Here is a 13,479-nt window from a genome sequence, read left to right on the forward strand (position 1 = left end):
TTGGATAAAGCTGATATTCAGAGATATCTGAAGGTCTCTGATGATCTTACTAAGATCTCTATTACTGCTATAGGAGATGCTCCCTCCCCGCCTCCTTACGAAGTCTCAGTAGAAGAGGAGGATATTAGCGATAGAGATGAGGAGCTGCCATCCTTATCTAGCTCTCAACAGCCAAAACTATCGAGTCAAGTTTCCCAACTTAGCAACTCACCTACGCCTTCTGTATCCCAAGAACTCCCAAACTTCTCCGAGCTTGGGGGTCGCAAAAGGAAGAGACTTACTCGGCTAGATCTTGTCGAACTCTCTCCTGACGAGGATAGCGATTAAATATACATTGTTCCTCTGATTTCACTCCGACTTTATCGTATTATTCTCTATTAGTTTCTTATATTTGTAGTAATCTATTCTAGCCATCTATGTTTTATGTAACTTACTCTTTCTCCCTATAACTAACTAGTTATATTTTCTTTCTATCTTAGTTACAGTATTTCCCGCGTTTCTTGTGGGTAGCAAAATTACCCGTGGGTAGTGTAACCCATGGGTCGTTTTACCCACGGGCCTTTCAACCCGCGGGTAAATATAGTGGGACTGCCCGTGGGTAATTCGGGTTTACCCAAACTACCCACGGGTAGTTTTGGGTACTACCCATACGGGTACCCGCGGGTATTACCCAACCCTAAGCCCAACCTTGGCCTCCAGAAAGGAGTCTACGCCAGCATGCTACTCGAAGTTGATCGAGTAATTCATTGTCAGTGGTCGGTGAACTTCAACCTTGCAGTTGAGTCGTTCGAGAAGCACATCCAAGGCGTCCGCCACCTCGTCGACTTTAGCCTGTCCGCCCAGAAGAAGGTTCCAATTATTTTCGTATCAAGCGTGCTGTCCACGATTGGCAAGACGGGTTCTGAGAGACAAAGCGACCTCGCAAGGCCGACTACCGGCTACGGACGCAGCAAACTTGTCGGGGAGTTGATTCTCAAAGCCGCGGCAGACAAGTGTGGCATGCCGGCGGCTGTCGTCCGCGTCGGCCAGATCGCGGGTCAAGAAGTAACCACATCTGGCAACAGCGTATGGAATCAGCATGACTGGCTGCCGAGCATCATTGGTTCTTCGGTCAAGGCCCTTGGGCTTTTCCCCCGCGACTTGGGCGTCATGAATGGTATCAGGTGGCTTCCTATCGACCGCGTCGCCCGGTTAGTCTTGGACATTGCCGGCATCTCGGAGCCGGTTCCTGTGTCGCGGATTACCGGATGCTTTTACGGCATCAACCCTCACAAAACGTTGTGGGGTGCATTGGCACCCGAAGTCGCAGCCCTTTACGGCGATCGAATCAAAGCGCTCGTTGATTGGGAACAGTGGCTCGAGGCCCTTGAGAAGAGTTCGACGGATGACATCGAAAGCAACCCAGCCTTCAAATTACTTGACTTTTTGAAGCACTCAATGGTTGAGGCTGGTGATGTCGAAGACCAGTTGGCCACTCTTACTTCGGGTGACTTGGAAAGAACTATGGATTTGAGCAGGACTTTGAAGGAAACTCGGGCTATATCCACGGAGCTGATGGTCAAGTGGTGTGGTGAATGGGACTATTGATAGCATCATGTTTATGTACGCAAGACACGTTTTGAGACGGCAGAGTTGAAATAACAGGCAAATGCAATGGTTCAAACAAGTTCATATTCTAGTTCTATCGCTGTATTATCATGAGGTTCAAATTTCTATGGTGCCTTTACAAGTTCTTCGACAATGCCCTTGTGCCCCAACTCAAGGTATGTCGATATGTTTTAGGCGAATTATATAACTTCCTTTCTGTCCTGTTGATCACTTCTGGGGTATTCCAAACAGAATTCGTCTAATGCTTCCATCCGTGTGTGTTCGCGTTATTATATCATTGTCGTAAATACTTTCAACAGCCATCGCCCACATCCTAAGATGCCCCAATTAGACTGCAATTACCACCGCAACAAACGTGAAAGCCAGAAGCATGAAATTGCAAGCTAAGTTGCCTGCTGTGTTGTTAGGAGCTGCCGGGGTTGCGGAGGACCCGGGAACATCGGATGTCGGCGAAGCCGGAGTGGATGCTCCGGTCGATGGCGCACCGCCAGTGGTTATCGCCACAGTGGTGGAAGCCCCAGTGGCTGATGACACACTAGAGGCACTAGTTGCTGTCACGCTTGCCGATGAACTCGCCAAAGTACTCGTACGCATCGTTGAGGCGCTTGTTGAGGTCGAGGCCGCCTTGCTCGAAGTGGTTGTCTCTGCATTACCGACCATTTGCTGAACCCATTTGCCGGCATCTCCGGAATAGATATCGAAGTAGTTCAGGTGGTTTGCGGAAATATCACCGCCAGCGCAGATAGGGTCCGAATCAACGCAGTACGAGCGCATCACTTTGGAGTACGCTCTCATTCCCGCAAGCTGCTCCTCGGGGCGAGGAAACAATCCCTGGGCGCCGGATCCTGAAAGGTAGTTGTACGGCTGGTTTTGCGTGTGCCGTACATCACCAAAGATGAGCGCAGCAGCAACTATAAGGTAAGAGGTTAGTCTGCTTGATGATCCCAGTGGGTAATCAATCATTCATCGCTTACTCTTGTTTCCCGGCGCCTTCGTAGCGTCGAGACCCGGGTTCGACTTCTGGAGGCAGTCCTGAAAGAACCTGCCACCTCCACCACCCAAGACATCGCCAATGACATGGCCACCCTGTGAGTATCCACTCAAGACGAGCTTCGAGTTCGGACACCGCTTGTTGTATGCGGTCACTTGTGCCGTACCATTGGCAGCACCCTCCTCGACGGACTGGCAATACGGCGCTTCTAAAGGATTCCAGAACTGAATGTCCTCATAATCGCAGCTGTCGAGCCCATCGCAAATTGCTGTGACGAGTTTTCCCTGTCGGCCGGGATACGGTTCATTATTTCCACGCGCAAGGAAAATGTGCACATCACGGCACTCGGAGGCACCAGTAGCCTGTCGCGTGACGACCGAGGCTCCCGAAGTCCATGAGAGCGCAGAGAGGGCGACGAGCGCCGTTGAGAGGTTTGGAACCATCGTGAAGGGGGCGGATTGGCAGGTGTTTGCTGAGGATTCGGCGGATTAGGTGGAAAGGGGAGAGGAGGGGAGGTTGGATAAAACGACGAGTACGGATACCCAAGGAGTTTTGAAAGGCTTATCTTCTGGAGCTTCCCTGCTGGTGAGGTTGGGGATTAATCAAATCCCCAGAACCGGCAAAGCGGACTCGGAGCACCATCGAATACGAACCGAACGACAACTGGATCCACCAAGACTAGGGGATCCCGGGACCTGATGGCCTGGTTCACTTGCCTAATCAACGTCATGTCTCCATCCTAGCGCTGACAATGGGGGGGGGGGGGGGCGAAACAGAGGAAAAGTTCCTGTTGATCCCCCGTGAAAAGTGGGCGCTGGACTGCTGTTGGAAAAGTGATGAAAAAGTCAATCCAGTTGTTTTTTTTGTGTTGGTGGTTGGCTGATGTGGCACTGGAGCTGTCGTTCGTTCGACCGAGTCAGTGACAACTCCATTTTCTAAGGATCGTAAAGGCTAGGCCGCGGATCCAAATGACGTTGGCCTTTGCGCGTAAAGGGTTGGTTGACGAGTACCAAAATAGAGAAACGGTGTGTCATGTTGAGGTTTAGGTGGACCTATACCCGGAGAGCCCGCATCTAGGGCAGCCAGCCACGACTTAAGCTCGTGGGCCACTGTGATTCAATAGAGGGCCTCCGTCGTGGACCGCATGTATCAGATTCGAGACGGCTCGTTGTCAAGCGAAGTATCGGATGCGAATGTTTGACAAAAGAATTGCACTCATTAGGGGCGCGGCCAGCCATAACTTTGGTTCGGTTGTTGAATATTTCCGGTTCGCCTACAGCTTTGTTTTATCCCCGATGAGGCTCATATTACGTTATGGTTTGGTTTTCATCAGCCAACGCCATTGCCGCAGATCAACTTGACGAACATCATGTTGACTAGGAATAGAATTTGAAGGATAAAAAGACGGCTTTCCGCGAGCTATCGGATAATCTTCCATCTGACTTGGACTGTGATCAAGTTGTTGAATGCATGCAGCATCCCTGAATGTCGTTACACTTAAGCAGCTGACCAGATTGGCCAGGCCTTCTGAATAAGCAACAACACACATATGCGACGGATAGATCCGTTGGCATGCTGTCAGATCGCTCGTAGGATCAGGGGGCAAGCTGCAGTTCCTGCATCATGTTAAAGTGGCATTTTACCGAGCGCAAGGTGTGTGGGTTGCCCCATACTTGGAAGACCATGACACAGTAAACACGTCAATTGTGAGGTCTGTCGCGATCGAAGCGACTTTTTTTTGCAACTATATTGCTTTGTTTATAAACAATGGGGTAGCCAACTCCTTGGCGAAGCGTGATTTTTGTCGGTCTCGTAAAGAATCAGGCTTAAAGTCCGATATCTTCATTGCGACCTTCCTCATTCTTCAATCCCCTGCCCGAAATGCCCCGCAGAATCCGTTATGGTGCCATGCAACCACATAGCATGATCAGAGGCTTAAAGCGAAGGCTCCTCGCCGTTGGACTAATATTTCAATCATGGCTCAACCGCGATACCTTCTTGTCTCTGTGTTACCATCATCGTAAAGATGAAGCTACCGGCAACGACTACGATCTTGTCTTTGGCAGCGCAGGGTGTCTGCGCAATCCATGCACGACAGGCCGAAAAGTCCCTCGTTGACTCGGCCAGTTTCCAAGCCCAAGTAACCAAAGAGAAGTATGTGTCTTTCAAAAACTCGGTTGACGTTGACTCTAAAAAATCCACCTTCTTCTCAGTCTGGAGGCCAACCTAGTCCGATTGAACGACATTGCCATCGAAAATGGCGGGAATCGCGCCTTCGGCTACCCGGGCTACGAAGCCTCTGTAGATTTCGTTTGGAATCGCATCTCCAGCGTCAGCGGCGCCAAGGTCTGGAAGCAGGACTTTCCTGCAGTATTCAGCAGCGAGATACGGGCCAACCTGACTGTGAACGGCGAAAAGCTCCCTGTATACGGCCTATCGCAGTCCCCCCCTACTTCGGCAGAAGGCATTACTGCAGAGCTCGTTGCCGGGCCCGAGGGCACAGCGGCCTGCGACGCTGCTTCGTATTCGGACCGGGGAGTGAGCGGGAAGATTGTCCTGGTTCGCGAGGCTCTCTGTCCCGGCTACCGCGACGGATTCCATGCAGGCGTTATGAAGCCCGCGGCGGCGGCCGGAGCCGTTGCGGTAATTGTGATTAATGACTTTGCGCTCAACCTCACCGCCGGCACGCTCGGCCCGGCAGATGACGGCACATATGTTCCCACGGGGTTTGTCAACAAGTACATCGGAGACCCGCTCAAGGCTCGCCTGGAAGCTGGGGAGGTGCTCGCCACATCTTTCTGGGAGGGCGAGTACGTTGATCGCCGGGTGACGCAAAACGTTTTTGCAGAGACCGAAGGCGGTGATCCTGAGAATGTGATTATTGTAAGCATCTGCCGTTTCAGAGGTTAGGTTGTTTACTTACTGACTGTATTTAGCTCGGCGCTCACTTGGATAGTGTGGCATGGGGGCCGGGGATCAATGACAACGGTAACTTTTATCCATACCCAAGCTTGTTTTCGTCACGCCTTCTCACTTTTACGTACCTAGGTTCCGGTGTATCACTGTTGCTAGAGTTGTTCCTTGCTCTCAGCAAATATTCTGTCAAGAACAAGATACGTTTCGCGTGGTGGGGTGCCGAAGAAAAGGGTCTCATCGGCTCGAGGTACTACGTCAACAACCTCCCTTCCGCAGAGGCGGATAACATCCTAGCCTACCTCAACTTCGACATGGTGTCCAAGGGTTACTACGGGGTTTTCGACGGCGACGGTGCTTCGTACGGCGTCGCCGCGCCTCCTGGCTCGGACGTAATCCAAGAGCTGTTCACTGCCGACTTCGTCTCCAAGGGCATCAACGTCACAGCCGCGCGCTTCACCAACGGAAGCGATTACGCGTCGTTCTGGCAGGTGTTGAGCAAACCCATCGGGGGCCTTCACACTGGAACTGGATCCGCTCAGGACCCGTGCTACCACCAGTCGTGCGACGACATAAAAAATACGGACTTGAGTCAACTTACGGTGAATGCAAAGGTAATGCTCCGTCTTCTTATTCCCTGTAGTAGGTTCCTATTCGGCTGACATTACGATTTTAGACAACCGCCCATGTGCTTTCGGCTCTCGCGTTGGATGGAACTAACCTCATCAAGAGGCTGACTGCTCGTGAGGTCGTTGGACACTTGGCGCAGAAAAGGGCTACAATTGCGACTGTTGAAGAATCTGATGATGATCACCATCATTGCTGAGGTTCTATAGCAGTGACCTCGTAGTTATGTCTTGTGGCTACGGCTTCATTGACAGCGGCTATGTAAGATTTAGTCTTGATCAGCTACTCTTATATTGAGTGAGCATCACGAGAAGCGTTAGGAAAGCCTCAAGTGACTTTGGCTTGCGTAGTAACATTAATCCTTGCAACAGAAGATGAATGGCCAAAATGGTATATTGCATGTGGTCTCTATCCGGAGATTCGCCAATCACTACATAAAGGAGGGAATTACATCATCATGGTCCCGTCCCTCCGTCTTCACTTCCTTCGTGCCTGTGTTTGTGTCTCGCCTTTGTCTTGTTCTTGCGTTGCGGTTCTTGAAACGCGTAAAGAGATCATCATCGTCGTCATCTTCGTCCTTTACAACGCTTTCTGTCGTTGTGGGCAATTTGCTCTTGGACGAGTTCGGTGTCGTTGTCGAGGGGGGTTGGTTCCTAGTATTTGAAGCAGCTTTCATGCCTGCATTCGAGCTCGTCCCAGCCACAGTGCGGTGTATTCGTGCTGTAGAGGAAAGTGGCATCTGTGGAACAGGCCTCGCCGCCTGTGTTGGTCTTGCAGTAGCAGGAGGATCACGCGCGAGCTCCCTCCTCACAGGAGGCCGGACTGGACCTCCAAGATCATCATCATCCGTCTCATCTTCCGTCTCAACATCTTCGTCTCTCCTATCCGTGGGTGCAGGCCTTTTGTTTCGCGACTTCACAGCCCCTCCAAACAATGTCGAAGCTTTTGTCCCCGTATCCATCCTTGTCAGCGCCATGAGAGGCACCTCCTTCTTCTTGGGGCTGTTCATAAGCCCCTGGAGTGAAGTTCCGCGCCATGAGACGTTCGTCTCGTCGCCGCTCCCTTCTTCGAGACCAGCCTCTTTCTTCGCCTTACGAAGTGCTTCGCGCTGTTTCTCCTTACGGAGCAGCTCTTCCTGACGTTTCCGGGCAAGTTCGGTTAGTGAGCCGACAACGGGGCGCGATATGTTCCTGATTGTTTCCGCGTTCTGCGATCTTGTCTGCGCTTTCAGGCGCTGATACTCTGCAGCGTGGAGGTGCGCGGTGAATTGGCCGGCGATGGTAAAGAGTTCGTCCTCGACCATCCGGTATCTGTCGTCATTGTCCAGCCCTTCTATCATGAAACTGTTCCAAGGTCAGTTTTTGAAGTGAGGTCTTGGTTACATGATTCACTCACGATTCTGGCAGAGGTTGCGGTGGTGGTGAGGTGGACGGGCTTCTTCCTGTTATGCCTGGTAAGCGCCAGGCCCAGAGGGACAGATTATGAACAAGTACCTCCGAGGTAGCCATTTGACAGAGCTGGATGGTGGTTTGAGTTTTCGCGCGGTGTGGGTGTTGGTGTCGCTTTCGGCTTTGGAGTGACATTTTGTGGTGTAGAGATTCGACGGGAAGGGGTTGAGCTGGCTGGACTCCTTTTCACTGGCGTTCTTGCTGATCGGTCATCATCGCGCTCCCAAGGAAGTCGCCGCGTCATGTTTGGAAGTTTTCAGGCGCATACGATAGAGGGTGCGGCTGATGTTTACGCTGGAAAATCTTATAAAATGCAATCAGGCCATGGTCTTATCATTTAGGCTCGCTCTAGTGAAGGCAGTCGACCCTGGAAGTCGCTATCAATGACCGTTGACGGAAGTCTTGGAACTTTTAGATGAAGCTAGGTAGCCATGAGCATGTGGTGCACTAACAATTAATTGCGGGAGCGATAGCGGAGTTAGTTCGATATTCAATTGGCTGGGGTCGCCTACCCCGTTTGCTACATACCTACGACACGCAGACGCAACCTGAAGCTTTATGGCAATACCTCAGCTACGAAGCAGGTATTCTCTCCTGTCAGCTTCTCAAGTGATAGACTGTGCTCTTGCGGAGCTTCAAAGATTCCGAATCGGATTGCTTTCTCAGTGTCGCATAGTTGTCGTGGTATTCACGTGACCCTAACAAACACCATTCTATGCTGGTTGGGCCAACCGTCACGAGCAAAAATATAGGCAAGGCATACAAGTTCGACAAATAAAATTTCCCAGATCGGGGTATGACTATTTCAACGCTATAACCATGTCCTTTTTATCTATAAACCTTGCCCAACCCAATTATACACAACTGCCTCAACCAAGGTTGAATTCGCTGGCAGAGTTCATCACTGCCCTCATCTTCATCTTCATTCTCTTCTCCATCTCGTTCGCCTCGGCACCCCCAGCAGTGTTGATATCCTCCATGGCGTTGCTTGACTTCTTCTCGCCCCGCTTGTTGGCAGCCTTCTGCTTCATAACGGCCTTCTTGCTGTCGTGGCCGCCACGTCCGACACCAGATGGCGCCTCACGCAGGCCATAAGCCTTGGCCATGTGACCCAGGTGGAGCTCAGTGATGTCAAAGTACACACGTTCCTCTTTAACGTGCGTAGCGTAAGCCCTGATATGGGAGCGGAAAGCCTTGCGAGCCTCGTCGAGGAGATTCTTCGCCGGAAACAGGAGAAGGCGTTGTTCAAGGTGGAGTTGCAGATTCTCGGCGCGAGCGTTGAAGCTCTTGTCTGTTGCGGGGAGAGGCTTGGCGTCTGTCTCAACAGGAAAGTCCATTGGTGTCGTCAATCCGCGCTGGAGGACGGTGTCGTAGAGTTCAGGTTTGGGAGGAGAAGCATTCTTAGCCTTCAGGTGCTCGATATATCCTTCTTCGCATCCAGGCATCAGGAAGAGAACAGCCTTTCCGGGACGGCCAGCACGGGCAGTACGACCAATACGGTGAACGTGGTCGGCAGCGGCAAAAGCCGGGTCGTACTCGACGACAAGTTCGACGGAAGGCACATCGAGACCACGAGATGCAATGTCGGTGGTGATGAGGACTGCCGGGTCCTTGCAGTTGCTGTAGGATGCCAAGGTCGCTGTTCGAACAGGTTGGGGAAGAGAGCCGTGGAGTCTGTGGAGAACGATGTTGGTGTTGGCGGGCGAGGTGATGTATGCTGCAGGGGCAACAGTGTTGGCTGTTTGCGAAGGGTTGCCTGATGGTTTCTCGTCGTCAGGCTGCGGTTTGCGCAAGAGGTCGAAGTGGAAGTCGACCGAGTCGGCACAAGCAAGGAAGATGATTGCCTTCATCACCGATCCCTTACGCGAAAAGGTCGATTTGAGGAGTGAGATGAGTGTGACCAGTCGTAACTTGGCGGGAACAATGACATAATTCTGTTTCAGCTGCGCCGGCGCCTCGAACTTAACCTCCTCTGCTCCATCCTGTTCCTCTTCTGACGTGGTAATGTGCACAGCATCCTCGAGACTGATCTCGCCAAGTTTCTGCACATTCATCTTCATCGTAGCTGAGCAGAGAACGGTAACACGTCGTGTCGGCAGGCCGGCAAGTGAGACTCCGTTCGCGGTTGTGTCCGATAGACCTCCTTCGCGAATTTTGCCGACAATGGTGCGCAGCTCCGCCTCGAAACCCATCTCCATCAGACGATCACCTTCGTCGAGAACCAGCCATCTGACAGTGCCAACATCAAGACTCTTGGTGTTTTGAAGGTGATCGCTCAAGCGACCGGGTGTTGCGATGAGAATGTTAACACCCTTACGTAGGCGGCTCTTCTCGGAGTGTTTGCTTTCACCACCGATGACCGTCGTGCTGACGAGGTATGGTGGGAGAATCTTGGCAAGAACGACATCAATCTGTCTGCAAAGTTCGCGGGTGGGTGCCAGAACAATGGCAAACAGGCCCGAGTCTCTCTTGATCTGTCCCTCAACGGAAAGGATCCGCTGGAGGATAGGAAGCAGGTAAGCCAGCGTCTTTCCGGAACCCGTTTGCGCCTGCACAAACGCATCGCTATCTTCCTTGATCAGTTGTGGAATGACTTTGGCCTGAATAGCAGTGGGCGCTTTGAGCTGGATCTTGCCAGACAAGGTCAGGGCGAGGCGTCTTGAGATACCGAGGGCGTGAAAGCTGGCAGCCTCGTCCGATAAGGGGGCGTTTGAAGGCTCTTGCGCCACTTCCTCAACCTTCTCACCATCGTTAGGCTCGTCAAAGACTGTCTTGGGTGTCGGGTTGAATGAGAAAAGCTTCGAAGTGACTTGGCCGTCTCTCGGTTTGCCTCCAGTCGAGATGCTGCCGGGCGGCAGCTTGCCAGTTTGATAAGCGCTCGGCCGTGGAGGCTCAGCTCTTGGCCGCTTCGCTGGGCGCCCATAAGCACCGTCCTCGTCGCTGGGGCGGTCTCGTTGAGGTTTCCTGGACGCGGGTGTGTATCTCTGTGGAGGCGGGGCAGCATCTGAAGAAGGCGATGAAGGGCGTTTGTCCACGCCCTTTGCGATTCTCTGTGCCTTCACTCTGTCGCGCCAGCGACCTCCTTGAATCTTGACCTGAGGCTTTAAAGGACCAGTCCCCAGGTCAAAATTGAGAATCATGCCGTCGTCCGCCATTTTGTCGATGAGAATGTCGTCGATCGCGGGCTGATGAAAGGTCACTAAGGCGGTTCAAGCTCTGAGGAAAAATTTCAGGATGAAGGGTCTTATCGTTATCGGTGATTAGATAAGTCCCCACTGTCCCCATATGCCAATTATGCAATGTTCTCCACAAAACGGCTGGGGCTGCAGGGCCGTTGGTTGCTAGGATTTTCACTAGCGGCGTTCAACTTGCAAACAGCCTCATTTGTTTAGGATGCGTAAGCTTCGGCTCATTGGTTCTATTAAAGATTGGATCACTTTTTGAAGATAAATTAAAGTTGAAATACCATCAATATAAGCTTGGCTAGACCAGAGGCGGGGGTCCGAAGAGGGGTAGTTGCCCAATACAAGTCGAAGCTTCTCCAAGGTTTGGACAGGCTAACCTGGTTAGATACGCACGTCTTTCTTCCTGTGGTGGCCTAAGCAGCCTGCTACTGAGGTCTGAATTTGACTTCCTCTCTCCATGCGGCAGTTTGAAATTTGGACAGTGAACGCTACCATTGAAAGAATCTAGATCCAGCTATTTAATCAAGCTAAATCCCCGGGACCCAACGTCATGCTCGGAATTGTGTATACCCAATAGGTGCGCCTTCCGTTGTTGGCTGGTCTACGACCGCCACACCACACCTGCCCTTGTTACACCCATGCAGGAGGCCGACCGACCATTCCTGCCGTTGGAAGGTGAAATTGGAAACAAGGAGTGAATGCGAACGTAGAAACCCTCCAGACGTTTGTTCTTCCTAGAAAGGCTTTTGGTTGCAGCCACTAGCTTCGTTTTTTGCTCAATTAGAAAAAGATAATTTTGACTCAGGCTTTTGAAATTGGTATAGAGCCTGACCCCCTACACCTTCACTCGCTATGCGGAAGCTGGACCTACTTCTGTGGGTGGCAGGCCTCGCCGGCCCGTCACGTGGGCTGACGGCCGCCACCACTGGTCTTAGCCAGCCTCCACAGCCCTCTAGCCAGTTAGTTAGTTCTTCCACCAACAACACCACTTTTCCCATTCTGAGCGTTCTGTGCTGGTTTCGCCCACAACTTCAATCATTCACCAACATCAATTCCTTCGATTACACCTTTGCAAAGCCTGGAAACAAGGTTGAGGAACCAAGCGCTCATCTGCTCAACTTGAGGCTTCAGATGAGAATTTAACAGCCTGTATATCCTTTGCAAGTGCTTCTTCTGGCTGCTGCACAAACTGTCGTCTTTGGCAATACCTCTTTGTCGGCTGTAACCGCCCAAACCATGCGTCTTCAAAGAAGTTTTACTAAATATCTCTTACAGTATCACCATGTTCTGCCAAGATGTCGACGACGAAACTTTCCACCTTATAATTCGGCTGCAGCTTGAGGACTTGGAGAGTATCAAGAGGGCGGACAAAGGAAAACACAAAGAGGATGACCTCCTAGATTCTGACTTCGCTGTCGAGGCGTATAAGTTGGAGCTCAAGGCTGGAGAGCAATTAGCCTCTGACAGGTGTATGTGCAAAAGCATCGCGAAAGCCAATCGTCAGGACGGACATATCATCAGTTCTCTGGTTGCGCAGGAGAAGCAGGCAGCACGGGACAGAGAAGCGGCGTTGCGTCTCAGTCGCGGTGGGCTTATCCATCCTGGTGTCGCCACGGCTACTCCAAATGGAGCTGACATGGGGGGAGAGCCCGAATTAGACACTGATTTGATTAAGAGGCTTAACCGGCTTTACGTATCTGCAAATGCAGATGAAGATGACAATGACCAGCCGGAATCGTCTTCCTGGGCAGCATCACGAAATGTGAATAACGGGACTGCACATCTTCACCAGGAGAAGAAGACCTGCAACAGCTGCATGGAAAAATACCCCTCCATCCAAATTGCCGGCTGCCCCTGCCACCACGAGTACTGCGGCGACTGTCTCCGGTCCCTCTTCGAGGCATCACTCACCGATGAGTCTTTATTTCCTCCCCGGTGCTGTGGCCAGCCAATCCCCGTCGAAGACAATCGTATCTTTCTAACACCCAAGCTCGTGGGAGAGTTTCGCGCCAAGACGATCGAGTTTTCGACCACGAACCGCACCTACTGCCATCAGCCGACATGTTCCACCTTCATTCCAAAAGGATTGATCCAAGGTGATATTGCGAGCTGTCCACGATGTCTTCATAAGACCTGCACCATCTGTAAGGGCCCAGAACACCAGGGTGAAGACTGCGGTAATGATACGGCGACGCAGAGCTTGCTCCAGCTCGCCGCCGAGAACGGGTGGCAACGTTGCTTCTCCTGCCGCAGAGTCGTAGAACTGGATCACGGCTGCAACCACATGAGTGAGTTCCTCTAAACTTGTGCCTGCTGCCTTTGTTGTCATTTATACTGATATTCAACTTCCAGCTTGTCCTTGCCATGCTGAGTTCTGCTACGTATGTGGTCTGAAATGGAAGACATGTACTTGCCCGCAGTGGAACGAGGAGCGACTGTACGCTCGCGCCAATGCCATCGCGAATCGAAATGCAGGCTTCCAGCAGTTTGATGCAGGCAGACAGGCACGGGTAGTTGAGAGAGAGGCGCAAAACCTCATGCAGAATCATGAGTGCACACACATGTCCTGGAGGTCTCGTAGTGGCTCTTTCACTTGTGAGGAGTGCCACGATACCTTGCCTACATTCATATACGAATGCAGACAGTGTCGCATTCGTGCTTGCCGAAGATGCCGGTTCAACCGCCTTTGATCATTGGATATCGTCCT

The 13,479-nt window shown here is 51.8% G+C and overlaps 6 protein-coding genes across 6 annotated transcripts; 3 read left to right on the forward strand and 3 right to left on the reverse strand.

Moving 5' to 3' along the window:
* Positions 1-717: 717 nt before the first annotated feature.
* On the forward strand, positions 718-1,587 carry CTRU02_202423 (nonribosomal peptide; the record flags this gene model as incomplete). The annotated part of the gene is made up of 1 exon (XM_036719836.1): positions 718-1,587. The coding sequence occupies one exon, from the start codon at positions 718-720 to the stop codon at positions 1,585-1,587; it is 870 nt and encodes a 289-aa protein (XP_036588538.1).
* Positions 1,588-1,935: 348 nt separating this feature from the next.
* Positions 1,936-3,042, reverse strand: CTRU02_202424 (acetylxylan esterase precursor; the record flags this gene model as incomplete). The annotated part of the gene is made up of 2 exons (XM_036719837.1): positions 1,936-2,519; positions 2,583-3,042. The coding sequence occupies 2 exons, from the start codon at positions 3,040-3,042 to the stop codon at positions 1,936-1,938; spliced, it is 1,044 nt and encodes a 347-aa protein (XP_036588539.1).
* Positions 3,043-4,625: 1,583 nt separating this feature from the next.
* CTRU02_202425 (peptidase family M28) lies at positions 4,626-6,338 on the forward strand (the record flags this gene model as incomplete). The annotated part of the gene is made up of 5 exons (XM_070204039.1): positions 4,626-4,753; positions 4,813-5,482; positions 5,536-5,587; positions 5,648-6,126; positions 6,189-6,338. The coding sequence occupies 5 exons, from the start codon at positions 4,626-4,628 to the stop codon at positions 6,336-6,338; spliced, it is 1,479 nt and encodes a 492-aa protein (XP_070062621.1).
* Positions 6,339-6,569: 231 nt separating this feature from the next.
* CTRU02_202426 (uncharacterized protein) lies at positions 6,570-7,722 on the reverse strand (the record flags this gene model as incomplete). Its single annotated transcript, XM_036719839.1, has 2 exons — positions 6,570-7,482; positions 7,535-7,722. The coding sequence occupies 2 exons, from the start codon at positions 7,720-7,722 to the stop codon at positions 6,570-6,572; spliced, it is 1,101 nt and encodes a 366-aa protein (XP_036588541.1).
* Positions 7,723-8,456: 734 nt separating this feature from the next.
* On the reverse strand, positions 8,457-10,742 carry CTRU02_202427 (ATP-dependent RNA helicase DBP7; the record flags this gene model as incomplete). The annotated part of the gene is made up of 1 exon (XM_036719840.2): positions 8,457-10,742. The coding sequence occupies one exon, from the start codon at positions 10,740-10,742 to the stop codon at positions 8,457-8,459; it is 2,286 nt and encodes a 761-aa protein (XP_036588542.2).
* Positions 10,743-12,054: 1,312 nt separating this feature from the next.
* Positions 12,055-13,462, forward strand: CTRU02_202428 (IBR finger domain-containing protein; the record flags this gene model as incomplete). Its single annotated transcript, XM_036719841.1, has 2 exons — positions 12,055-13,060; positions 13,125-13,462. 2 exons carry the CDS (start codon positions 12,055-12,057, stop codon positions 13,460-13,462), a joined length of 1,344 nt encoding a protein of 447 aa, XP_036588543.1.
* Between the last annotated feature and the right edge of the window lie 17 nt (positions 13,463-13,479).

Source organism: Colletotrichum truncatum (genome assembly GCF_014235925.2).
Source record: "Colletotrichum truncatum strain CMES1059 chromosome Unknown Contig_0001, whole genome shotgun sequence".
Lineage (NCBI taxonomy): Eukaryota > Fungi > Ascomycota > Sordariomycetes > Glomerellales > Glomerellaceae > Colletotrichum > Colletotrichum truncatum.